The sequence below is a fragment of the Fringilla coelebs genome (assembly GCF_963513975.1).
Source record: "Fringilla coelebs genome assembly, chromosome: 29".
NCBI classification, from domain to species: Eukaryota; Metazoa; Chordata; class Aves; order Passeriformes; family Fringillidae; genus Fringilla; species Fringilla coelebs.
In genome coordinates, this window is record NC_140055.1 from 1,065,241 (window position 1) to 1,090,746 (window position 25,506).

The 25,506-nt window shown below is 57.8% G+C and overlaps 2 protein-coding genes across 2 annotated transcripts; both read right to left on the minus strand.

The window, feature by feature from the left end:
- Positions 1-1,325: 1,325 nt before the first annotated feature.
- On the minus strand, positions 1,326-13,364 carry SV2A (synaptic vesicle glycoprotein 2A; the record flags this gene model as incomplete). Its single annotated transcript, XM_084223022.1, has 12 exons — positions 1,326-1,509; positions 2,319-2,478; positions 4,594-4,797; positions 5,626-5,759; positions 6,223-6,387; positions 7,862-7,950; positions 8,030-8,140; positions 9,214-9,303; positions 9,915-10,048; positions 10,128-10,279; positions 11,711-11,891; positions 12,785-13,364. 12 exons carry the CDS (start codon positions 13,362-13,364, stop codon positions 1,326-1,328), a joined length of 2,184 nt encoding a protein of 727 aa, XP_084079148.1.
- Positions 13,365-17,894: 4,530 nt separating this feature from the next.
- On the minus strand, positions 17,895-25,307 carry SF3B4 (splicing factor 3b subunit 4). Its single transcript, XM_084223207.1, has 6 exons — positions 25,244-25,307; positions 24,373-24,501; positions 22,540-23,082; positions 20,865-21,059; positions 19,247-19,417; positions 17,895-18,338 (listed from the first exon to the last, which is right to left on the minus strand). Exons 1-6 carry the CDS (start codon positions 25,275-25,277, stop codon positions 18,154-18,156), a joined length of 1,257 nt encoding a protein of 418 aa, XP_084079333.1. The 5' UTR covers positions 25,278-25,307; the 3' UTR covers positions 17,895-18,153.
- Between the last annotated feature and the right edge of the window lie 199 nt (positions 25,308-25,506).

A 25,506-nucleotide genomic window follows, 5' to 3' on the forward strand; every position in this document is an offset into this window, starting at 1 on the left:
GTGGGCAGCTGGGTGTGGAGAACCTTTTTTTGGGGTTTTTTTGGGGGGGTTTGTAACTATTTTGTCCTTTTTTTTTTTTTGGATTTTTTTTTTTTTTCCATTTTAATTAATTTACAAACACCTGAAACTACAGCACGGCACGACAGAGCTACGGGGGGGGCCAGGGGGGGGCCCCCCCAAAAGGACCAGCTACACCAAGGAGGGGACAAAGCACACGGGGATTGGGGGGGCTGCTTGGAATTGGGGGGACGGGGGGGCTGCCCTGGGGCTGGGGGGGCTCCCCAGCTCTGCCCAACCCTCTGGGAAGGGGGCAGAGCATGGGGGACCCCCCCAAACCCCAAATTGGGAGGGGGCACAGCACTGGGACCCCCCCCTGAACCCCGATTTGAGCACTGGGGACCCCTTGTACCCCGATATTTTTTTTTTGGGGGGGGGGGGTTAGGGGCTGTTTGTGCTTTGCAAACCGCTGGTGGTTTTGGGGTGGGGGGAGGGAAAAGGGGCAGGGGGTTATTAACAGGAAAAGGGGGTGCAGGGAGCCCCCCCCTCACCCACACCAGCCTCCCTCAAATAGGGAAAATCCTTTAAAAATCAGTTAAAAATCCCAAACTGGCAGTTTTGGGGTTCCCCCTCTGCTGCACCCCAAATGAGACCATAAAGGGGGGGGGGCTGTGCTTTGCACCCTGAAAATTGGGGGGGGGACACCCAAAAATTGGGGCATCCTGGGTGGGGGGGGAGCATGTGCTTTAAGGGGGGCACCCTAAAATTGTCAAGGGGATTCTGCACCCCAATATTTTCTGCTCCCCCCCCCTAAAAAAAAATCCGTGGGGGTTTGGGGTATGGGGAAACTGAGGCACAGGGGGTTCCCCCCCTCCCCCCCGCTTCATCCTCCTGCTCCTTGGCTCAGCAGGGATTTGGGGGTGCACAGAGATGGGGGGAGGGGGGGGGTTCAGAGGGTCGGGACCCCCCCCCCCCAAATCCTGTCCCACAGCCCCCCAGGAATGAGCAGCAACTCACACAGGGGGTGACACCGAGAAAAGAAAACTGGGGGGGGCTCTGAGGGGGAGACTTGGGGGGATTTTGGGGAGGGGGGGGTATCAGGGGAGGTTTGGGGGTACAGAAGGAATTATTTTTGGGGTGAGGGGGGGGTCCAAGTGCAAATGAAAAAGATCCCAAATGCTCCAAGACGTTTCACAGTGTCTAACGCAGAACTAATCCCGGGGTGGGGGCACGAGGAGATGATGGAGGAGGAGGGAAAAAATGCTGGATTTTTTTGTGGGGGGGGGGAAATATGGGGTGGGGGGGTCCCTCTCCCCCAAACCCCCCCATCACTGCAGGACCTGCCCCCTCGTCTCGGGCAGTTTGAGGGCCAGGGAGCTGCCGAGGGCCAGGGCGGCCGAGGCGAAGAGGATGGGCACGGCCTTGGTGATGCCCACGAAGGAGGTGAAGATGCTGATGCCCAGCACGGCTGCCAGCTTGCACAGAGCGTTCAGGAAGCCAAAGGCCGTCGTCCTGGGGAGGAGGAGGAGGAGGGTGGGATTGGTGGGGGAAGCCCACCGGGGGGGAGGGTGGGGGATCAGCCCAGGGGGGAACCCGAAGAGGGCGGGGGGTGGCGTGAAATGGGCACCTGGCACCCCCAAATGGGAACTCAAATTCTGAAATGGGCACCCAGCACCCCAAAATGGGTACCAGGACTGGCAAGCATCACCCAGAATCATCTGGGAGCCCACAGCTGGCACCCAGCCCCCCAAAATGGGAACTCAAACCGTGAAATGGGCACCCAGCGCCCCAAAATGGGGACTCAAATTCTGAAATGGGCACCCAGCACCCCAAAATGGGAGCTCCAAACCCTGAAATGGGCACCCAGCACCCCAAAATGGGAACTCAAACCCTGAAATGGGCACCCAGCACCCCAAAATGGGAATTCAGGATCCTGAAATGGTCACCCAGCACCCCAAAATTAATACCAGGGCTGGCAAGCAGCACCCAGAAACCAGCTGGGAACCCACAGCTGGCACTCAGCACCCCAAAATGGGAACTCCAAACCCTGAAATTGGCACCCAGCACCCCAAAATGGGAACTCAAACTCTTAAATGGGCACCCAGCACCCCAAAATGGGAACTCAAACCGTGAAATGGGCATCCAGCACCCCAAAATGGGAACTCAAACCGTGAAATGGGCATCCAGCACCCCAAAATGGGGACTCAAAATCCTGAAATGGGCACCCAGCACCCCAAAATGGGAATTCAGGATCCTTAAATTGGCACCCAGCCCCCCAAACCTCCCTCCCTGCCCCCGAAATCTGCAGCCCACGGCCTCACCTCTTGTCAGAGGGGTACAGCTCCACGGTGAGCACGTCGAGCGCGTTCCAGGAGGCGATGCTGACCCCCCCAAAGAGGCAGAGCAGGGCGATCATGGCAGACTCGCTGTTCCCAAAGGACAGGAAGAAGCAGCTGATGCAGGACATGACACTGGAGCCAGCTGGGGGACACGTGGACACGTCAGAGCACGGGGAAACTGAGGCACGAGGTGGGGCTTGGGGGGCTGAGAGTGCCGAAAGGGAGAGGGAGGTGGGGGTGACCAAGGATGGAGGTGAGCAATGGGTGGGAGGAGGATCAGGAAAGGGGGTGATGGATGGAGGTGAGGTGACCCATCAAGGTAAAGGTGATGGTGGTGGGCCAAGAGATGGGGGTGACCCACCAGGAGGTCCCCAAGAGATGGAGGTGACAGGTGGAAGGAGGATCAGGAAAGGGGTGATGGATGAGGTGGGGTGACCCACTGGGGTAAAAGTGATGGTGGTGGGTCAAGAGATGGGGGTGACTCCCCAAGAGGTCCCCAAGAGGTCACCAGAGGTGGAGGTGATGGGTGGGAGGAGGATGAAGAAAGTCCCCAAAGGATGATGGAAGTGGGGTGACCCATCAAGGTAAAGGTGATGGTGGTGGGTCAAGAGATGGGGGTGACTCCCCAAGAGGTCCCCAAGAGATGGAGGTGATGGGTGGGAGGAGGATGAAGAAAGTCCCCAAAGGATGATGGAGGTGGGGTGACCCCCCAAGGTAAAGGTGATGGTGGTGGGCCAAGAGATGGGGGTGACTCCCCAAGAGGTCCCCAAGAGATGGAGGTGATGGGTGGGAGGAGGATGAAGAAAGTCCCCAAAGGATGATGGAGGTGGGGTGACCCCCCAAGGTAAAGGTGATGGTGGTGGGCCAAGAGATGGGGGTGACTCCCCAAGAGGTCCCCAAGAGATGGAGGTGACCAATGGGTGGGAGGAGGATCAGGAAAGGGGGTGATGGATGAAGGTGGGGTGACCCATCAACTTAAAGGTGATGGTGGTGGGCCAAGAAATGGGGGTGACCCACCAGGAGTCACCAAGAGATGGAGGTGACCAGCAGGTGGGAGGAGGATCAGGAAAGGGGGTGATGGATGAAGGTGGGGTGACCCACCAAGATAAAGGTGATGGTGGTGGGTCAAGAGATGGGGGTGACCCACCAGGAGGTCCCCAAGAGATGGAGGTGATGGGTGGGAGGAGGATCAAGAAAGTCCCCAGTGGGTGGGAGGAGGATCAGGAAAGTCCCCAAAGGATGATGGAGGTGGGGTGACCCCCCAAGGTAAAGGTGATGGTGGTGGGTCAAGAGATGGGGGTGACCCACCAGGAGGTCACCAAGAGATGGAGGTGATGGGTGGGAGGAGGATCAGGAAAGGGGTGATGGATGAAGGTGGGGTGACCCACCAGGAGGACCCCAAAAGATGGAGGTGATGGGTGGGAGGAGGATCAGGAAAGTCCCCAAAGGGGTGATGGATGAAGGTGGGGTGACCCACCAAGATAAAGGTGATGGTGGTGGGACTAGAAATGGGGGTGACCCACCAGGAGGACCCCAAAAGATGGAGGTGATGGGTGGGAGGAGGATCAAGAAAGTCCCCAGTGGGTGGGAGGAGGATCAGGAAAGTCCCCAAAGGATGATGGAAGTGGGGTGACCCATCAAGGTAAAGGTGATGGTGGTGGGTCAAGAGATTGGGGTGACTCCCCAAGAGGTCCCCAAGAGATGGAGGTGATGGGTGGGAGGAGGATCAGGAAAGGGGTGATGGATGAAGGTGGGGTGACCCCCCAAGGTAAAGGTGATGGTGGTGGGCCAAGAAATGGGGGTGACCCACCAGGAGGTCCCCAAAAGATGGAGGTGACCAATGGGTGGAAGGAGGATCAGGAAAGGGGGTGATGGATGAAGGTGGGGTGACCCACCAGGAGGTCCCCAAAAGATGGAGGTGATGGGTGGGAGGAGGATCAGGAAAGTCCCCAAAGGGGTGATGGATGTGAGGTGACCCACCAAGGTAAAGGTGATGGTGGTGGCTCAAGAGATGGGGGTGACCCACCAGGAGGACCCCAAAAGATGGAGGTGATGGGTGGGAGGAGGATCAAGAAAGTCCCCAGTGGGTGGGAGGAGGATCAGGAAAGTCCCCAAAAGATGATGGAAGTGGGGTGACCCCCCAAGGTAAAGGTGATGGTGGTGGCTCAAGAAGACCAAGAGCCTGGTTTGGGCTGGAAAGCCCCTCCAGGACCCCCCAGCCCCACCAAGGCCGCCCCCAGCCCATCCTGTTGCCCACCCAGCATGCGCAGGCGGCCGATCTTGTCCATGAGCAGGGCCGAGACGATGTTGCCGGGGAGCACGGCCAGGGTGCCCAGGAAGCTGACAAAGTAGATCATGTAGGCGTTGTTGTCGTCGCTGAAGTCCAGCTGGCAGCCCTCCTTGTTGTGCAGGAACGTGCTGTTCACCACCCGGCTGTTGATGAACTTGTACTCGAACAGATCTGGGGGGACAGCGGGGCCGCGGGGTCACCCCATCCCCGTGCACACCTGTCTGACCCCACCCACCACACCTGGTGGGTCCACCACCCCTCTGGGGACCACTCTGGTCCTTATCTCTGCCACCCCAATTCCATCATGACACTGGGGACCTTCCTCCAAGCTGGTGGCTCACCCTCATCTCCATCAAAACCCTGGGGGCCACCTTGGTGGGTCAGGTTATCTCTGCCACCCCAATTCCATCTTGCCACTGAGGACTTCCCTGACCTTCCTCCACCCTGGTGGCTCACCCTCATCTCCATCAAAACCCTGGGGACCACCCTGGTCCTTATCTCTGCCACCCCAACTCCATTGCACCACTGAGCACTTTCCTGACCTTCCTCCAACTTGGTGGCTCACCCTCATCTCCATCAAAACCCTGGGGACCACCTTGGTGGGTCAGGTTATCTCTGCCACCCCAATTCCATCATGATATTGGGGACCTTTCCTGACCTTCCTCCACCCTGGTGGGTCAGGTTCTCTCTGCCACCCCAACTCCATCGCACCACTGAGGACTTTCCTGACCTTCCTCCACCCTGGTGGCTCACCCTCATCTCCATCAAAACCCTGGGGGCCACCTTGGTGGGTCAGATTATCTCTGCCACCCTGATTCAATCATGCCACTGAGGACTTCCCTGACCTTCCTCCACCCTGGTGGGTCAGGTTATCTCTGCAACCCCGATCCCATTGTGCCACTGAGCAATTTCCTGACCTTCCTCCACCCTGGTGGCTCACCCTCATCTCCATCAAAACCCTGCTGGGTCACCCCCCTGCCGGGGATCCCATTGCCCCACCTGTGTTGTAGAAGACGGTGGAGATGAAGGTGCAGTTCTTGAAGAAGGTGTTGCTGGAGGTGATGTCCTCGAAGTAACACTCCTCAAAGAGCGAGTCCTCGAACGTCACCGACTTCATCTTCAGCCCGATGAACCTGCAGGGGGGAGAACAGGAGGGATGTCACAGACATATTTTATTAAAAATCCTTTTGTTAAGATCTTTTCTCCTGAGAAGTTGAGAAGCTTCAGCTTCTCTGTGTTTTACTGGTTTGGAGAATTGTTTACCCAGCATGTGAAATTGTTTTTCTTGAGGACCAAAGACAGCCCACCTGTGCCGAGGCTGTGAGCAGTCACAAGATTTTGTCATTATTCCTTTCTATCCCTTTCAAGCCTTCTGATGAAATCCTTTCTTCTGTCCTTTCAGTATATCATTTTCTTTTAATACCATACATATCACAAAATAATAAATCATGAAACACAGAGTTAAAATTCTCCTCTCCCCCCTCGTCCTGGAACCCCTGCGAATCCCACCCCACCGAGGAACGTTCCCACAGAGGGAGACCCCAAGCTCAGCAAGGCCAGGCTCAGCAAGGCCAGGCTCAGCCTCCCCTCACTCACTTGTCGTTGAAGTACTCCCCGCCGCGGTGCACTTGGTTCTCCAGGGTGAAGTTGAAGGTGAAGTGCCGAACCTTCTCGCGCGTGAAGAGCTTGGTGCGCGACGCGTACTCGATGCTCTGCAGGTGCTTGATCATGTCCGGGAACCACACGGTCAGCCCGTAGTAGCTGCGGGGACAGGGGTCAGCGGGCACCACACACCTGGGCTGGCCAGAGCTGGCCCTGAGCTCCCAGGGCTGTGGCGGGGATATGTGTTCCGTCCCGTCCCACTCGGGGCTGCCCCGTCCCATCCCATGGATCCCATCCCCTCCCATCCCATGGATCCCATCCCCTCCCATCCCATGGATCCCATCCCCTCCCATCCCATGGATCCATCCCATGGATCCCCTCCCATCCCATGGATCCCATCCCATCCCACTGATCCCATCCCATCCCATCCCATCCAATCCCATTGATCCCGTTCATCCCATGGATCCCGTCCTATGGATCCCATCCCATGGATCCCATCCCATCCAATCCCATCCCATCCCATGGATCCCATGGATCCCATCCCATCCCATCCCATTGATCCCATCCCATAGATCCCATGGATCCCATCCCCTCCCATCCCATTGACCCACAGATCCCATCCCCTCCCATGCCATTAATCCCATCCCACGGATTCCATCCCATAGATCCCATTGATCCCATGGATCCCATCCCACTGATCCCACAGATCCCATCCCATTGACCCCATGGATCTCATCCCATTGATCCCATCCCATCCCATCCCATCGATCCCACAGATCCCATCCCATTGATCCCACGGATCCCACCCCATTGATCCCACGGATCCCATCCCATTGATACCACGGATTCCATCCCATTGATCCCATGATCCCATCCCATTGATCCCATCCCATTGACCCCACTGATCCCATCCCACAGATCCCATCCCATGATCCCACAGATCCCATCCCATGACCCCACAGATCCCATCCCATTGACCCCACAGATCCCATCCCATCCCATCGCATCCCACTGATCCCACAGATCCCATCCCATGATCCCACAGATCCCATCCCATCGACCCCACAGATCCCATCCCATTGATCCCACGTATCCCATCCCATCGACCCCACGTATCCCATCCCACTGATCCCACAGATCCCATCCCATTGATCCCATCCCATCCCATCCCATTGATCCCATCCCATCCCATCCCATTGATCCCACAGATCCCATCCCATGATCCCACAGATCCCATCCCATCGACCCCACAGATCCCATCCCATTGATCCCACGTATCCCATCCCATTGACCCCAGGTATCCCATCCCATCGACCCCACAGATCCCATCCCACTGATCCCACAGATCCCATCCCATTGATCCCATCCCATCCCATGACCCCACAGATCCCATCCCATGATCCCACAGATCCCATCCCATGACCCCACAGATCCCATCCCATGATCCCACAGATCCCATCCCATGACCCCACAGATCCCATCCCATCCCATGACCCCACAGATCCCATGACCCCACAGATCCCATCCCATCCCATGACCCCACAGACCCCATGACCCCACAGACCCCATGACCCCACAGACCCCATGACCCCGCAGACCCCACGCCCCCGCGGGTCCCACGCCCCCGCAGCACCTGAAGGACATGGTGAACCACACCGCCATCATCATCAGCGTCACGCGCCGGTACTCGGGCACAAAGCACTGCTGGAAGTTGCTCCAGACCTGCGCGGGGACACGGGAGGTGACAAGGACACGGGAGGGGGCAGGGGGCTCGGGGGGCCCTGGGTGGCCCCGGCCTCACCTGCTGGGACAGGTTGAGGCATCGGACCAGCCAGCGCCGGTACCACGTCCCGGTGTCCGACTGGATCTCGATCAGTTCGTCCTCCCGCTTGATGGTCTTGATGTGGGTGACCTGGGGGGGGGACGGGTTGGGGACACCGGGAAGCCACCAAAACCTCATTTCTTGCACCCAAAACTTCACTTCTTGCACCCAAAACCTCACTCCTTGCACCCAAACCTCACTCCTTGTATCCAGACCTCACTTCTTGCACCCAAAACTTCACTCCTTGCACCCAAAACCTCCCACCTAGCACTCAAAACTTCACTTGCACCCAAAACTTCATTCCTTGCACCCAAAACCTCATTCCTTGCACCCAAAACTTCACTCCTTGCACTCAAAACCTTATTCCTTGCACCCAAAACTTCACTTCTTGCACCCAAAACCTCCCACCTAGCACTCAAAATCTCACTCCTTGCACCCAAAACTTCACTCCTTGTACCCAAAACCTTATTCCTTGCACCCAAAACTTCACCCTTGCACCCAAAACCTCACTCCTTGCACCCAAAACTTCACTCCTTGCACCCAAAACCTCACTCCTTGCACCCAAAACCTCATTCCTTGCACTCAAAACCTCACTCCTTGCACCCAAACCTTCACTCCTTGCACCCAAAACCTCACTCCTTGCACCCAAAATCTCACTCCTTGCACCCAAAACCTCATTCCTTGCACTCAAAACCTCACTCCTTGCACCCAAACCTTCACTCCTTGCACCCAAAACCTCATTTCTTGCATTCAAAACTTCACTCCTTGCACCCAAAACTTCACTTGCACCCAAAACTTCACTTGCACCCAAAAACTTCACTACTTGCACCCAAAAACTTCAATACTTGCACCCAAAACCTCACTCCTTGCACTCAAAACTTCACTTGCACCCAAAACTTCACTCCTTACACCCAAAACCTCATTCTTTCCCCCCAAACTTCACTTGCACCCAAACCTCACTCCTTGCACCCAAAACCTCCCACCTAGCACTCAAATCCTCCCCCCAGCACCCAGCTGTGCCTCAGTTTCCCCACCTGTGACAGCAGCATTCCCCTGCTGGTGCTTTTCCCGGAGGTGGGAATGGCACCCCTGCCCCTGGAGGACACCCCACCCTCATTGGGGTGCTGGGGGCCCCAGGGGGGTCATCCCTGGGGGGTCCTTACCGAGAAGACCCTCTCGGGGTGGCCCTTGGCCCTCATGTTGGTGTCATGGACCTGCTTCAGCACCATCCAGGCCTCGTCGTGCTTCCCGTTCTGGGAGGGCAGGGACAGGTCACCCTGGGGCACCCCAAACCCAGACCCTGACCCCCCCATCAGCAGGGCCTGCCGGGGTTCCACCCCCCCACACGGGGATCCCCCCCATCATCTTCATCTTCATCACCTCCTCAGTGTCCCCCCATCCCTCTAGGTGCCATCATCCACCTGGGGATCCCCCCATCATCTTCATCACCTCCTCAGGGTTCCCCCATCCCTCTGTGTGCCATCATCTGCCCGGGGATCCCCTCATCATCTTCATCTTCATCACCTCCTCAGGGTCCCCCCATCCCTCTGGGTCCCACCGTCCACCCAGGGATCCCCCCATCATCTTCATCACCTCCTCAGGATCTCCCCATCCCTCTGGATCCCATTATCCACTTGGGGATCCCTCCATCATCTTCATCTTCATCCCCTCCTCAGGGTTGCCCCATCCCTCTGGGTCCCACCACCCACCTGGGGGGCTCCTGCCCCATTCCACCCCTCTCCAAAACCCATCTGGCCCTTCCTCTCCATGCCTCACCCCCCTGGGCCTCCCTTCCTGAGGCCCCTCACCCCCTCACCCCCCTCCAGACCCCAGACCCACCCCAGACTCCCCCCACAGCCCCCACCTCAAGGTAGAACCGCGGGCTCTCCGGCATGGTGGTGAGCGCGCCGATGGCGAAGACCGAGGGGAAGGCGCAGACGAGCACGAACACCCTCCAGCTGTGGAATTGGTACGCAGAGCCCATCTGGAAGCTCCAGCCTGGACAGGGGGGACAGGACACGGTGGTGGGGCCGAGCCCCGGCTCACCCCCCGTGTGCCACCGGCCCGGGGCTCCTACCGTAGTGGGGGATGATGGCCCAGGCCATGGCGGACGCGTAGATGCCGCCGATCATCCAGAACATGCAGAGCCAGCTCAGGTGCTCCCCGCGCTTCTCCTGCGCCAGGAACTCCGAGAAGTAGGAGAAGACGATGGGGATGGAGCCGCCGATGCTGGGGATGGAGGGGAGGGAGCAGCGTCACCCCCCGGCACACCGGGGATCAGACCCTGCTCTGGGGGTCCCTGCGTGGCTGGGGGGAGCGTTCCCAATTTCTGGGAAAATTCCTTAGCCCGGGATTTTTCTCCTGGGAAGCTGAGAAGCCTCAGAGGAAAAGGAAAACAAGAATTATCTGATGGCTTCTGCTGTGTTTTGCTGCTTTGGAATGAGGTTTGGGGGTTGTTTAGGTTGTTTCACTGGACTCTGCTTAGAGTTGTTTTGACTCTTTGGCCATTTGGGGACTCTGGAGAGAGCCACAAGTTTTTCATTTTTATGTTTTTAGCCTTCTGTAAGTATCCTTTCTGTATTCTTTAGTAAAGTTAATATTAATATAGTATCATAATATAATAGAGTATCATAATATAGTATCATAAAATAATAAATTAGCTTTATGAGAACACAGAGTCAGATTCACCATTCCTTCCTCGGTCTGGTGGGGGAACACATATACAGCTGGGCCCCCCCTGCAAGTATCCTTTCTGTATTCTTTAGTATACTTAATATTAATATAATATAGTATTATAATATAATGTAGTATCACAATATAATATAGTATCATAATATAGTATCATAAAATAATAAATTAGCTTTGTGAGAACACAGAGTCAGATTCACCATTCCTTCCTCGGTCTGGGGGGGGACACAAATAGAACACCTGCCCCCCCTGCAAGTACCTTTCTGTATTCTTTAGTATAGTTAATATAATATAGTATCATAATATAATGTAGTATCATAATATAATGTAGTATCATAATATAATATAGTATCATAAAATAATAAATTAGCTTTGTGAGAACACAGAGTCAGATCCACCATTCCTTCCTCGGTCTGGGGGGGAACAGAAACACAGCTGGGCCCCCCTGCAAGTATCCTTTCTGTATTCTTTAATACACTTAATATTAATATAATATAGTATCATAATATAATATAGTATCATAATATAATATAGTATCATAATATAATGTAGTATCATAGTATCATAATATAGTATAATAAAATAATAAATCAGCTTTGTGAGAACATAGAGTCAGATCCACCATTCCTTCCTCAGTCTGGGGGGGACACAAATAGAACACCTGGCTCCCCCTGCAAGTTTCCTTTCTGTATTCTTTAGTATACTTAATATTAATATAATGTAGCATCACAAAATAACAAATTAGCTTTGTGAGAACACAGAGTCAGATTCACCATTCCTTCCTCGGTCTGGGGGGGAACAGAAACACAGCTGGCCCCCCTGCAAGTATCCTTTCTTTAGTATACTTAATATTAACATAATATAGCGTCATAAAATAACAAATCAGCCCTGTGAGAACACAGACTCGGATCCACCACTCCCTCCTCGCCCTGGGGGCCGAAGGAAGCACACCCAGAGCCGCGCCCCCCTTACCCCACGCCCGAGAGCAGGCGGCAGAAGAGGAAGGTGCCGTAGCCCTGCACGAAGGAGGAGAAGAAGGCGAAGACGCTGTTGACCGAGAGGGAGATGAGGAGGCACTGCCTTCGGCCCAGCCGGTCGGCCAGCCCGCCCCACACGAACGCGCCCACCATCATGCCCAGGTACACGATGAGCCCTGCGCAGGGGGGGACACACGGCGGGGTCAGCGCTGGGGGACGCGGGGACCTGCGCCCACCGGGGGTCTTGGGGAGGGATCCTCTCCCTGAAATGTTGGGTGGTCTTGAGGGGGAGGGACACAATCTCTTCTTGTCCCCCTGCTCTGCTCGAGGACTGTGCCAGCCCCTCCCCTGTCCCAAGATTGCCACATCTCAGGGGTGGGGGGCACTGGTGTCCCCTGGGGTTTGGGGGGTGTCAGGCCCTGGTAGGGAAGGGGGAAGCCATGGAACAAAGCCCCCCACAGCCCCCCAAACCCAGACTCAGCATCCACTGGGCAGCCCAAATTCAGCCTTTGCTCATGTGGGGGCCAACCAGTGTGGGACTGGGAGGAGGATGGTGGGGACCAGTGTGGGACTGGGAGGAGGATGGTGGGGTGGGACTGGGAGGAGGATGGTGGGGACCAACCAGTGTGGGACTGGGAGGAGGATGGTGGGGACCAGTGTGGGACTGGGAGGAGGATGGTGGGGACCAGTGTGGGACTGGGAGGAGGATGGTGGGGACCAACCAGTGTGGGACTGGGAGGAGGATGGTGGGGACCAGTGTGGGACTGGGAGGAGGATGGTGGGGACCAGTGTGGGACTGGCAGGAGGATGGTGGGGACCAGTGTGGGACTGGGAGGAGGATGGTGGGGTGGGACTGGGAGGAGGATGGTGGGGGATCCTCATCCCCACATCCCTTCCTGGACCCCACACCCCACCACCTCCCAATTCTTCCTGCGTTCTTCCACAGCCCCTCTGACCCCCCCATGCCCATCCCCATCCCACCCTCCCGTGCTTCTCAATGCATCCTCACATCCCCCTACATTCCACACATCCCTCTGTCCCCCCACACCCCCCCGGCCCCTCTCCTCACCCAGCATTCCCTTGTTGGAGTCGGAGAGGCACATATCCTTCTCGGCGCTGGGCAGCACGAAGCCCACCACGAAGATCTCCACGCCGTCAGCCATCAGGGCCAGGCCCAGGACAAAGTAGAGGGTCCACTGGAAGCGGCCGTGGCCGCATTCCTGCAGGATGAGCTCGTACTGCTGCGCCAGCTCCTCCCGGTCCTTCCTCCGCTGCCCCTCGCTGTCGTCGAACGCTCCGGCGGCCGCCGCCGCCCCCAGGCGCTCCCCCCCCTTCAGCGACTCCTGCCGGGGGATCCCTTGGTATTCGCCCTCGTAGATCTCATCCTCCTCATCGTGACCTTCCGTGGCGTCGCTGGACACCCCCTCCTCCTCGTTAGCCCCCTCGCCGCCCCGGTAGTAGCCGTCCTGAGGCGCGTAGTCTTCATCATCCTCCTCCTCCTCGAAGCGGGAGTAGGAGCGGCGGGTGTACTCGTCCTGCACTCGGTCCATGCCCCGGCTCACCTTCTTGGCCGCGTGTTTCTTCACCTCCTTGGCGATGTCCTTGGCGCCGCGGATGAAGGCGGTCCGGTCCCGGAACGACTCCTCCATGGTGCCCTCGGGGCTGGCGCGGGGATGCTGGAGGTGCTGGGGGTGTCTCTGCTTCGGGGGCTGCGCCCTCAGGCCCGGGGTGAGGGGAGAGGGGTGGTGGTGCTACCCATCCGTGGCACGGGGGGGTGGGAGGACCCTGGATGCCAGCCTGGACCTGGGGAGCCGGGACAAAAGCAGGATGGGTTGAGGGGTGCTGGCCCTCCCTGTCTCTCGGTGCTTTTTCTCCATCTCGGATGGAAACGGGAGGATTAGAGGACACAGGCTCAGGCTGCATCAGGGTTGGATTTTAGGAAGAAATTTTTCACTGAAAGAATAATAAAGCACTGGAATGCTCTTCCCAAGGAGGAGGTGGAATCACCATCTCTGGATGGGTTTAAAAACAGACTGGACGTGGCACTGGGTGCTGGGTGAGGTGATGGGGCACAGGTTGGACTCGATGACCTCAGAGGTCTCTTCCAACCTCATCCTTCTGGGATTCTGTGATTTGGGGACCCCCCCCGGTGAAGCAGCAGGTGGGGGCTGGGTTGGGGACAGGCTGAGGGAGGCTGGCTCCATGTCAGCCCCTTCCCCTCAACTTGGGGGGCTCCAGCTGCCACAGCGCCCTGGGACCCCCCAGACCCCCTGGATCCTTCCCCCTGCCCTCCTCCCAAAGCTCAGGGGGAGCTGGGGGGGACAGCAGGGCCACAGCACCCCCAGGACAGCGAGTCACCCCAAAAAACAAGGCCAGCAGCAGGTCTGGACCAGAGCTCCCCATTCCCCTGAGCATCACAGGGAGGATGAGGGGGTCAGGAGGTCCCCAAACCCTCTCAGCACCGCTCAGGGTACAGGAGCCCCTCAGAGGATCCCTGGGGGGATCCCTCGAGTGACAGTGACCCGAGTGTGCCAGGCCACGCTCGCTGCAGGAGCTGCCAGGCAGGATTTGCTGCAGGAGATGCCAGCACTGGCAGATGCTGACCCGGCCAAAGGGGGCTGGGGGGTTACCACGAGACCCCCGGGGGGAGGAGAGGGACATCCAAACACCCGGGGGTGGCATCTCCTTGTCCCCTCACATCCCAGCGTCCCACCCCCTCTTCCCCACACCCACTGCACAGAACCCGGCTCAGCTCGTGACAGGGACGGACCTGCAGCCCCCCAGCCCCCGATGCTGCTGCTCCTCCACCCTCGGGGACCATCGTGACCCCCCCCTCGAGCGCTATTTTTATCTCTGGCCAGGCGGGAAGGAGCTGAGAGCAGAGGGACGCAGCCGGCGACGTGTCCCCCCCTGGCCAGGAGAGGGGACAGGGCACGCAGGGACGCTAAATTTAGAATTTAGCTCTTTGGGAAGGCTGCAGGGAGGGGGGATGCGGCACAGCACGGGGCCCCCACTCCCGAGCAGAGGCAGGCAGGTGGTTTGACAGGATAAAATGACAAATTCCCCCCCCCGGGCTGAAGGGAGACCCCAATCCCCTCCCCGGGGCTCCTGGATCCCTGACCAAGGTCATTTTGCTCCAGCCAGGCTCGAGGTTCCCTTTGGAATCTCCCCGTGTGGGGCCGGCATTGCACAGACCGGGCGGTGTTTGGGGTCGGGAGGAGGAATGGGGGAGCAGGGAGAGGTTGGGAGCAGGGTGAGGAAGAGGATGGGCTGGGGGAGCAAGGTCACGGCTGGCTCCGTGACAGAGAGCGGCCGTACAAACCAGGGAGCCCCGAGCGGCCGAGCCGACGCCAGGAGCCAGAACTGGCTGAGATCGGGGGTTTGATCCCACAAGAGAGCCAGAAATCCCCCAAAACCACAATCCCTGAAATGTGGGAGCCGGGGAGGTCCCCAAAAAATGCCCGTCTGGGGGCTGAACACGCCGCTGGCCCTGCAGCCCCGCCGTGGCGTTGGACAGCTCTGCACAAGGTTATCGCCTCTGGAGCTGCCTCCTCCTGCCACGCATCCAAGAGGAGCCGAGGATGGATGGAACCGTGCACCCCAAAAACCCCCACGCTGGGGGGCTGCATCCCCCCCATTCCCCCCCCCCGCCCCCCCCGCAGCCCCCAGCCTCCCTGCGGAACGCCAGGAACATGGCGACAAGGGGGAAGAGTTGGGAATCGCTCGTGTCCAAGGTCACCCCCCAACATCCCCCCCCCCGCTACCCCTTCCCCAAAAACCCCCCGGTTCCCCCCTCCCATCCCTGCGGCGAATTCCCCGTCCCCTCCGGCTGCTCTGCGGCCACAGGCGCGGGGGGGGATGAGAGGAGCCCCCCAAAAACGCACATCCAAAGGCAGAGCCCGGCTCCGGAGAAGATTTTCCAGGACAAAATGGCCACAGCAAGTGGGGAAGGGGAAACCGAACCCCGAATCCATCAGCGGCTCCGAGGACGCCGATTAACGCCGCGGGGAGGGGGGGGATGCGGGCTATAAACCCATTTTTTGTTCCCCCCTTACCTGGCTCAGCCCTCGCCTCGCTCCAGCTCCTTCCCGAGGGATGCTCCGGTGAGGAAGGGAGGAATGTGAGGATGCTCGGGGAGGGATACGGAAAGAGGATGCTCCGGTAGCGACAGCAGCTCCCGGGTACCAGCGCTAGCGCCGCAGCCTCCGCCGCACACACGGAGCGCTGGGAGAGTCCATCGGCGCAGCCCCGGGAAGGGAGGGATCAACCACGGCACGCGGAGAACCGGGGGGGCTCGGCGGGGGCGGGGGGCTCGGCCCACCGAGGGGGGAGCGGCGGAGCTCCCGGGATGCGCAAACGGAGCTCCCCGGGATCGGCGTTCCCGTGATGGAGACGCCGCCACGGAGCCGCTCCGGAGGCTGCGGGTGGGAGGTCGGGGAGCGGCGGGTGCGGTGGGGGGGGGGCACCGGACCGGGGCTCCCCCCGGAGCTCTCGGTGAAGCTCAGCCCGCCCCCACCCCGCGCTGCCGCCCCCCGCCCCCGTCACGGCTGAGTCACGGCCCCCGCGGGGATGGATTGGGATTTTTTGGGATCAAATCGTCCCCGCCTGGGCTGGTCAGACACAAAAAGCCCCCGAGGGATTTGTTTTTTTAGGGAATTTTTAGGGCTGGAGATGTTGCAGCACTCATTTCCCGTGGATGGATTCCCGAGCTGCAGCTCTCCAGCCCCACAACCCCCCCAAAAAAGCTGTGGGGTGCTGGGTGCCCCTGGGAGCTCAGAGTGGGGGAGTTTGGGGTGACCCCACCAGCAAGATCCTCCTTCACTGGCATTCCAGTGTTCCCAGAGCCCCTTCATCCTGCACCCCAACATTCCCAGAGCCCCAACCTTCCCTGAACCCCCCTCCCCAATTTCCAGGGTGCCTCACACTCTGTCAGGATCCAAGATTAGCACTTCCAGCCCTCAAACTGGAAAAACAAGGATGAGAATCTCCACTGGGAAGGATTTAGAAATCCACAAGCTGAGAAACAAATTGTGACATTCATAATTGGAAAAAAATCCTAAAAGAGGGGTGAAAGTGCAGGGCAAAGCTGGCAGTGGAGGAAATGGGCAGCACCAGGACCCAGGCTGTGCCCTCCAGGGATCAGCAGCCCTGGGGAGGGGACAAAGGAGCTCCAGTGACTCATGTGCCACTGTCACCACAGAGCCCCCAGGGCGGTTTTGTGGATCATCAGAGGGACCAGACTTGGCAGCAGGACAGAGAATGGCTCCTCTTGTCCCATCCAGCCCAAAACGTGGGAAAGAGCTGAGGGGAATGGGATAAAACCAGGGAAAAAATGGGAGAAAAGGGGAGAAAACCAGGGCTGAGGAAGGATTGCAGTCAGGGGGAAGAGAGGATGTAACTGGGAATGACAGAACAGCAGGGATGAGGGGATAAAATGGGGTGACAGTGGATGCCTGCAGGGGAGAAGGGGATGATGATGATGATGCTGATGATGATGATGATGATGTCCATGCAGGGAGATTGGCTGCCCTGGGGCAATCCTGGTGGATCCAGGACTGAGGAGCAGGGAAATGCCACCCTGGGGCTCTCTGCATCCAGACAGGAATCTCTGGATACTGGAGATTTCTTCAGGCCCTTGGCTCAGCACCACAGGGAACTCAAATTCCCACCCCTGACAGGTAAATCCACTCACTCCACCAGTCCCCGTGGGGTTCTCCCCACATTTCTGGATGTGGAGGATCAGGAGGGGGTTCCAACCTTCTCCTTCTATCCCATCCAGACCCCAGGGCTCCCACCTGGTTGTAAGAAGATGAAGAAGGGATGAAGAAGGAAGGAAGCAGCAAATTCCAACTTCTGTGTCCCCCCACAAACTCACAGCTCTTGGAGGCTCTGGCATTGCCCAGGGGCAGAAGATTTTGAAGATTTCCCAGGGGAATGTTTGACTTTACCTTAGCACCAAAATATTCCACAGTCCAACCTCAGCTCCCTGAATCTGGGCAGCTCAAGAATGGGAATCCAGACATTCCTTGGAGCAGCTGAAGAGAGCACACTCTTCCAGGCTTCCAGGTGGAGCAGGGACCAGACCATGGCTCAGCTCTGCCCCAAATCCCTCCAGCCAGGCTCTTCCCAATGGTCCAAGCAGGGAAGAGATCTCAGTCCCAATCCAGAAACTCTTTTGGTTCCTAAATCCTTTATTTGCAAGTGGGTGGCCACTGTTTTCCATACAAAACCAACAAAATCCAGTAAAAAGGAGCTTGGAAAAGCTTCCAGGGGAACACAAACAGGAGGAGATGGGGAGAGGGAAGAAAATAAAAACAAATGGGGGGAAGAAATGGGGAGGGAAGGGAGGAGCAGGGGATGGCCCCCAGCCCTTTGCAGGAGTGGGAATGTTGATACCAAGGGCTGGGGAAGGATGGGGAGCAGAGAGTTCCCCCCTTCTCAGGGCAGGGGTCCCCGCAGGGGCCCTCGTGGGGGGACTCCAGGGGGTCTCTGAGCTGGTCGAGGGGGCAGAGGGACCCTCTGGTAGCCGTAGGGGGGGGGCCTGGGGGGCCCGTTGTAGCCGTGGGGCGGCATCAGCGGGGGGGGCCCGCGGAGCCCGTGGTGCGGCAGCGGCCCGGGGTGACCTGGGGGGGACAGGGGGGGTCAGAGCCAGGGGGAAAGGACAGAGCCCCCCAAAACCCCTGGAGGAACATGATCCACCACCCCAAACCCATCTCCCAAACTTCCCAGGAGGTGCCCACCACACCCCACCCACACCCAGCTTGGTGCCCCCACCCCAGCCTGGCAAACACTCCCCAAAATCACAAAATTGCTCCAAAAACAGGGGGCAGGGGGGGTCAGAGCCAGGGGGAAAGGACAGAGCACCCCAAAACCCCTTAGAGGAACATGATCCCCCACCCCAAACTTCCCTGGAGGTGCCCACCACACCCCACCCACACCACATGCAGCAGGTGCCCCCCCACCCCACAGCTTGGCAAACACTCCCCAGAATCAGGAATTGCTCCAAAAACAGGGGGCAGGGGGGGGTGTCAGAGCCAGGATAAAAGGACAGAGCCCCCCAAATCCCTTAGAGGAACATGATCCAAACCCACCTCCCAAAATTCCCTGGCAGTGCCCACCCCACTCCATCCCATTCATATCCCCTCCCCAGCTTGGCAAACACTCCCCAAAATCACAAAATTGCTCCAAAAACAGGGGGTAGGGGGGTGTCAGAGCCAGGGGGAAAGGACAGAGCACCCCAAAACCCCTTAGAGGAACATGATCCACCAGCCCAAACTTCCCTGGAGGTGCCCACCACACCCCACCCACACCCAGCTTGGTGCTCCCCCCCAGAATCAGGAATTTCTCCCAAGACCCCCATGGGCACAAAGGGCATCCAGAACCCCCCCAAAGCTGTGGGTATCCCCATGGGGGGGGGGGTTGAGGAAGCCCTGTGAAGACCCCAAAGTGGGGAAGGGGGGAACCAGATCCCCCAGGTTTTACTTCACACCCCTCCTCTTCTTCCTCCTCCCCCAAACCAGACCCCACTCACCCATTGGAGATCCAAAATGTGGCCCCCGAGGGGGGAGCCCCATGGGGGGGGGTCCTGGGTGTGGCATTCCTGGGGGGGGCCGGGGGGGGGGCTGCCCTCCAGAGCCTGGTGGTCCTGGGTGGTGCTGCCCCATGCCAGGGGGGCCGTGGTGCACCTGCATGGGTGGCATTCCTAGGGGGAGGATGGAGTTAGGGGTGCCAGGAAAGCCCCCCCAGGAATCAAAATTGCAGCTGGGGGTGGAAATCCTGGGTGCAGAGGGGGTTTGTGCTGCCAAAAAGGGGTTAAAGAGAAGGGAACACTGGGTTTGCAGCAAGAGGAAAAGGGCTTGGATGCAAGTGGGTGAGGAATCCCCATCCCTGGAGAATTTGGACAAGTTCCCAAAGCAATCCCAAGCTGGAGGCTGCCCTGCTCTGACTGGGGGTTCCCCCAAATTTCCCTTCTCCCAGTTATCCCATTAAAAAAAACCCAAATAAATAAATGATTCTTTCCTCCTGAGCCTGGTTTTCCCTGGCCTGGTGTAATTAGCTCTGCTCAGGCCCTGCAGCATCTGTTCCTGGCATGGCCAGAGTAGGATCACACAAAGCTCCCTAATTAGGGTGGCTCTGGAGCCACAGGATCAAACAAATCCCAGAGAATCATTAAACTGCACATTTCACAAAATTGGTGCTTTTGAACACAGAGCTGAGATGCAGACACAGCTCCTTCAGAGGACCACAGGACCAAAATGTGGGGAATCAGGGAAAAAAACTGGTTTAATTCAATTATTAATGCCAAAATTAGCTCTTGCCTTCCTTCCCATGTCCCTGCCTCCCACACCTCCCAACCCTCTCCCTGCCCAGGTGCCTCCCAGACAGCAACAACCTTCTGAATTCCCCAGATCCTTCAGCAATCACAACCCCCACTCAGAATATATTTCACTATTTTGATAATTATAAAAAAAAAAAAAAAAAATTACTGGATGCCACGTGCTTGATTCCTTAAATGGACCAGTCAGTTAATTAGTTGTAATTCAGAAATGAAATAATTTATGTTTGAAGTGTCACTGTCTAGTAGGAATTGAAATGTATGGAAAAGAGGGGAGGGGAGGGGAGGGGAGGGGAGGGGAGGGGAGGGGAGGGGAGGGGAGGGGAGGGGAGGGGAGGGGAGGGGAGGGGAGGGAAGGGAAGGGAAGGGAAGGGAAGGGAAGGGAAGGGAAGGGAAGGGAAGGGAAGGGAAGGGAAGGGAAGGGAAGGGGAAAAGGAGAAAGGACAGGAAAGAAGAGAGGAGAGAGAAGGAAGAAGGGAAAGGAGGAGAAAGAGAAAAGGGAAGAAAAGGAAAGGAGATGGAGAGGAGAAGGAGAAGGGAGGAAGGAGAAGGGAGAAAGGAGAAGGGAGGAAGGAGAAGGGAGGAAGGAGAAGGGAGGGAGGAGAAGGGAGGGAGGAGAAGGGAGGGAGGAGAAGGGAGGGAGGAGAAGGGAGGGAGGAGAAGGGAGAGGGGAGAAGGGAGAGAGGAGAAGGGAGAGAGGAGAAGGGAGAGAGGAGAAGGGAGAGAGGAGAAGGGAGAGGGAAAAGGAGAAGTGAGAAGGAGCAGAAAAGGCAGACCAAGAGAGGAGGATGCCCGCCCCCTGGCAGCCCCATACCTGGGTGGTGCATCCCTCCAGGTGGGAAGGGGTGTGGGTGAGGGGGGTGTCCCCCAGCAGGGGCAGCCCCCGAGGGGGGCCCGGGGGCTCCGGCGCCCGGTGGCATCGGCGGGGGGGGCATGGCCGGGGGCATCCCGGGGGGCAGCGCCCCGGGCGGCGGCACCGGCGGCGGGAAGGAGCCGGGGGGAGGCAGGCCTGCAACACAGCAAGGAAATTTCTGTGAAAATAACCCCAAAAACATGCAGGCAGGGTGGGAGAGCTGGGAATCCCTGTGGCTGCTTTCCAGAGGGAGTTAAAGAGCCGTGAATTCCTCACCTCATTCACCCAAAAAGCAAAACTGATAACAGCCACCTTACAGGATAACAGGATACAGGATAACTGATAACAGCCTTGGTTACAGGACCCATGTTTAGATAATTTAGATAAGGGCCTGCAAATGGGAGAAATAGAACCAGGACCACACTCCACCCAAACCAGGGCAAGCTGGACCACTTAATGAGGTTCTAAATTTTATATTCAACTATATCTTCTATGTAGAATATATAGAATATATTCTATATTCAACTATATTCTTCAGTATAGTATACTATAATAGAGTATAATATAGTATAGTGTAATACAGTATAGTGTAATACAGCATAGTGTAATTAGCATAGTGTAATATAGCATAGTGTAATATAATGTAATGTAATGTGCTATGATATATGATATGATTGATATGATATTTGATATGATATATGATATGATATGATATGATATGATATGATATGATATGATATAAGAGCCTTCTGAGAACAGAGTCAGACCCATCACTCCTCCATCCACTGAGGCCCCCCTGCAAACCCACCCAGGATTTCAGTGCCCGGGCCGTGCCAGCCCCTCTCACCCACCCTGTCACCCACCTGGCAGGGTGACACCCAGCCCCACCCCATCACCCACCTGGAGGGGTGACACCCACCCCATCACCCACCTGGCAGAGTGACACCCACCCCCTCATACCCACCTGGCAGGGTGACACCCACCCCATCACCCACCTGGGGGGTGACCCCCACCCCATCACCCACCTGGAGGGGTGACACCCACCCCATCACCCACCTGGAGGGGTGACACCTGGCCCCATCACCCACCTGGAGGGGTGACACCCAGCCCCACCCCGTCACCCACCTGGCGGGGTGACACCCACCCCCTCACCCACCTGGCGGGGTGACCCCATCACCCACCTGGCAGGGTGACACCTGGCCCCAGCCCCTCTCACCCACCCCATCACCCACCTGGCAGGGTGACACCCACCCCATCACCCACCTGGCGGGGTGACACCCACCCCATCACCCACCTGGTGGGGTGACACCCACCCCATCACCCACCTGGCGGGGCGACACCTACCCCATCACCCACCTGGAGGGGTGACACCCACCCCATGACCCACCTGGCAGGGTGACACCCATCCCATCACCCACCTGGCGGGGTGACACCCACCCCATCACCCACCTGGCAGGGTGACCCCCACCCCCTCACACCCACCTGGCGGGGTGACACCCACCCCATCACCCACCTGGCAGGGTGACACCCAGCCCCACCCCATCACCCATCTGGCAGGGTGACACCCACCCCCTCACACCCACCTGGCAGGGTGACACCTGGCCCCAGCCCCTTGTACCCACCCCCTCACACCCACCTGGCGGGGTGACGCCCGGCCCCAGCGCGGTGACCACGGGCGCGGGCACGGAGGGCGGCGGCGGCGCGTCGGCGAACAGCTGGTGCGGCCGGTCTGCCTGGGACAGCGGGTTCTGCGCCGCCAGCAGCCGCTCGGCCGCCGAGCCGTGCCGCTCGCCCTTGGAGTCCTTCTTGAAGGCGTAGGACACCGTGATGGGCCGGTTGCACAGGTACTGCCCGTTCATGGCCTCGATGGCCGCGTCCGAGGCGTCGAAGCTGGCGAAGTTGATGAAGGCGTAACCCTTGGAGTTGCCCGTGTCGGGGTCCCTCATGATCTTGGGGGTCTGCAGGATGACCCCGAAGGCGCTGAAGGTGTCGTAGAGAAGCTTCTCGTCGATCTCGGGGTCCAGGTTGCCGATGAAGATGTTGGCGCCCACGTCCAGGTTCTTGTTGTGGGCCGAGGCTTTGTTGACCCGGATGGGTTTGCCGTAGAGCTTGATCATGTTCATGATCTTGATGGCGTAGTCGGCGTCCTCCTCGCTCAGGAATTCCACGAAGCCGTAGCCTGGGGGGCACCAAAGGGGCTCAACACACCCTCAAAGGGATTTGAGAGGATCCCAAGAGGGTTTCGGACAGAAATGCTGGAGGCCAAAAGGATTTCAGGAGAGAAATCGTGGACAGAAACCAAAAAGATTTCAGGAGAGAAATCCTGGAGAGAAATCCAAAAGATTTCAGGACAAAAATCCTGGACCCCAAAAGGATTTCAGGGCAAAAATCTTGGGCAGAAACCCAAAAGATTTCAGGAGAGAAATCCTGGACCCCAAAAGGATTTCAGGAGAGAAATCCTGGACAGAAATTCAAAAGATTTCAGGACAGAAATCCTGGACCCCAAAAGGATTTCAGGAGAGAAATCCTGGAGAGAAATCCAAAAGATTTCAGGAGAGAAATCCTGGACCCCAAAAGGATTTCAGGAGAGAAATCCTGGACAGAAATTCAAAAGATTTCAGGAGAGAAATCCTGGACAGAAATGCAAAAGATTTCAGGGCAGAAATCCTGGAGCCCAAAAGGATTTCAGGAGAGAGATCTCAGGCAGAAATCCAAAAGATTTCAGGAGAGAAATCCTGGACCCCAAAAGGATTTCAGGAGAGAAATCCGGGACAGAAATCCAAAAGGATTTCAGGACAAAAATCCAAAAGATTTGAGGACAGAAATCCTGGACCTCAAAAGGATTTCAGGACAGAATCCTCCCACCTGATTTAAACCCCCAGCTCATTGAAAGCCCCATTAATTATTCACTAAACCCCCCCGATTTTATTTTAATACCACCTAATACTTGATTTAATCCCCACTTCATTTAAACCATGGCACCCATCACGTAAGGAATGTGCCCCTCTCATTGATGGAGTGGCTAAATTATTCTTTGTCTGCTAAAAAAGGAAAAAAAGCCCAGAAGTTTCTCTCCTCAAGTTGGTACAAAGACACCTCATGAGACTTTTAAGATTTTGCCTCAGACTTAGGGCTGCCAATTAAAGGCCAAAAAATCCCACCTAAGTAATTCACTAAAAAAATAAGAGAACAAAGGGAGTGGAGTGTTTAGCAAGAGGAAGAACCTCTTACCCTTAACTCAGCTTTTTCTCTGTAAGAGCTTTGTTATTTTACCTTTTTACAACCTTTTCTCTGTTTCCAACACTACCTCAAAACCCACCCTGTTAATTTTACACAGCAGAGCCAGCTCAGATGTGACAGATTCTGAGAGACCCTTAAAACCAAGCTGAAGAGAAACCCCCTCCCAAGGGACAGAGGATGATCCCCCCTCTCCCCCACCCCCGGCTCGCTGGATTTGGGGCTCCCTCACCCTGGTGCTGGCCCGTGACCCGATCCTTGGGCATGTGAGTGTTGACCACGGGCCCAGCCTGCAGGAACAGCTCCCAGAGCAGGGGCTCGCTGACCTTCTCATCCAGACCCCCCACGTACACGGTGGCATCTGCGAGGAACCGAGATCAGAACAGAACTGGGACCCCAACCGCCCTTCCCCATCAGCCCCCAGCCCCTCTTTTTCCTTCCACCACCCCTCATCCCTCCCAGCGCCTCCCTCCGTGTCCCACAGAGCCCCAAATCCCCCCCACAGCCCCTTCCAGGACCCCTCATCCCCCTCAGCGCCTCTCTCCATGTCCCACAGAGCCCCAAATCCCCCCCCAGCCCCTTCCAGGACCCCTCATCCCCCTCAGCGCTTCCCTCTGTGTCCCACAGAGCCCCAAATCCCCCCCCAGCCCCTTCCAGGACCCCTCATCCCCCTCAGCGCCTCCCTCCGTGTCCCACACAGCCCCAAATCCCCCCACAGCCCCTTCCAGGACCCCTCATCCCCCTCAGCGCCTCCTCCATGTCCCAGACAGCCCCAAATCCCCCCACAGCCCCTTCCAGGACCCCTCATCCCCCTCAGCGCTTCCCTCCGTGTCCCAGAGAGCCCCAAATCCCCCCCACAGCCCCTTCCAGGACCCCTCATCCCCCTCAGCGCCTCCTCCATGTCCCAGAGAACCCCAAATCCCCCCCCCAGCCCCTTCCAGGACCCCTCATCCCCCCCTCAGAATGCCCCTAATGTACCCACAGCACCCCGGCGCGCCCGAGGCCTCCCCAGCCCCACCGCGGTGTCCCTCCCCGAGTGCCCACAGCGCTCCCCCAGTCCCGCCGTGCCCCCGGTGCCGCCGGGCCCGTCCCGCCGTTCCCACCCTGGTTCCTCTCCGAAATCGGCCCCGCCGCCATCTTGTCCCGCTCGGCGCGCGCGGCGCCGCACGCACGTACGCACGCGCGTGACGTCAGCGCGCGAGCACGGCGTCAGTGAGACGGGCCGGAAGTGGTGTTGTGAGGGGAAGGCGCGGCCGCCATCTTGGGTGTGGGCGAGGGGGGCCTTTGCCCTTCCTTCTGTCGCGACATGGGCCTTCTCTCGCGACATGGCCTTTCTTTCGCAACATGGCCTTTCTTTCGCAACATG

Excerpts from the sequence above, each read along its gene's own strand:
- SF3B4 (XM_084223207.1), bottom strand. The coding sequence starts at position 25,277 with ATGGCGGCGGGGCCGATTTCGGAGAGGAACCAGG. Across the intron at positions 19,418-20,864 it reads TGGAGGGATGCACCACCCAG|GAATGCCACCCATGCAGGTG; the intron begins GTATGGGGCTGC and ends TCCTCCCCCTAG. Across the intron at positions 18,339-19,246 it reads ACATTTTGGATCTCCAATGG|GTCACCCCGGGCCGCTGCCG; the intron begins GTGAGTGGGGTC and ends TGTCCCCCCCAG.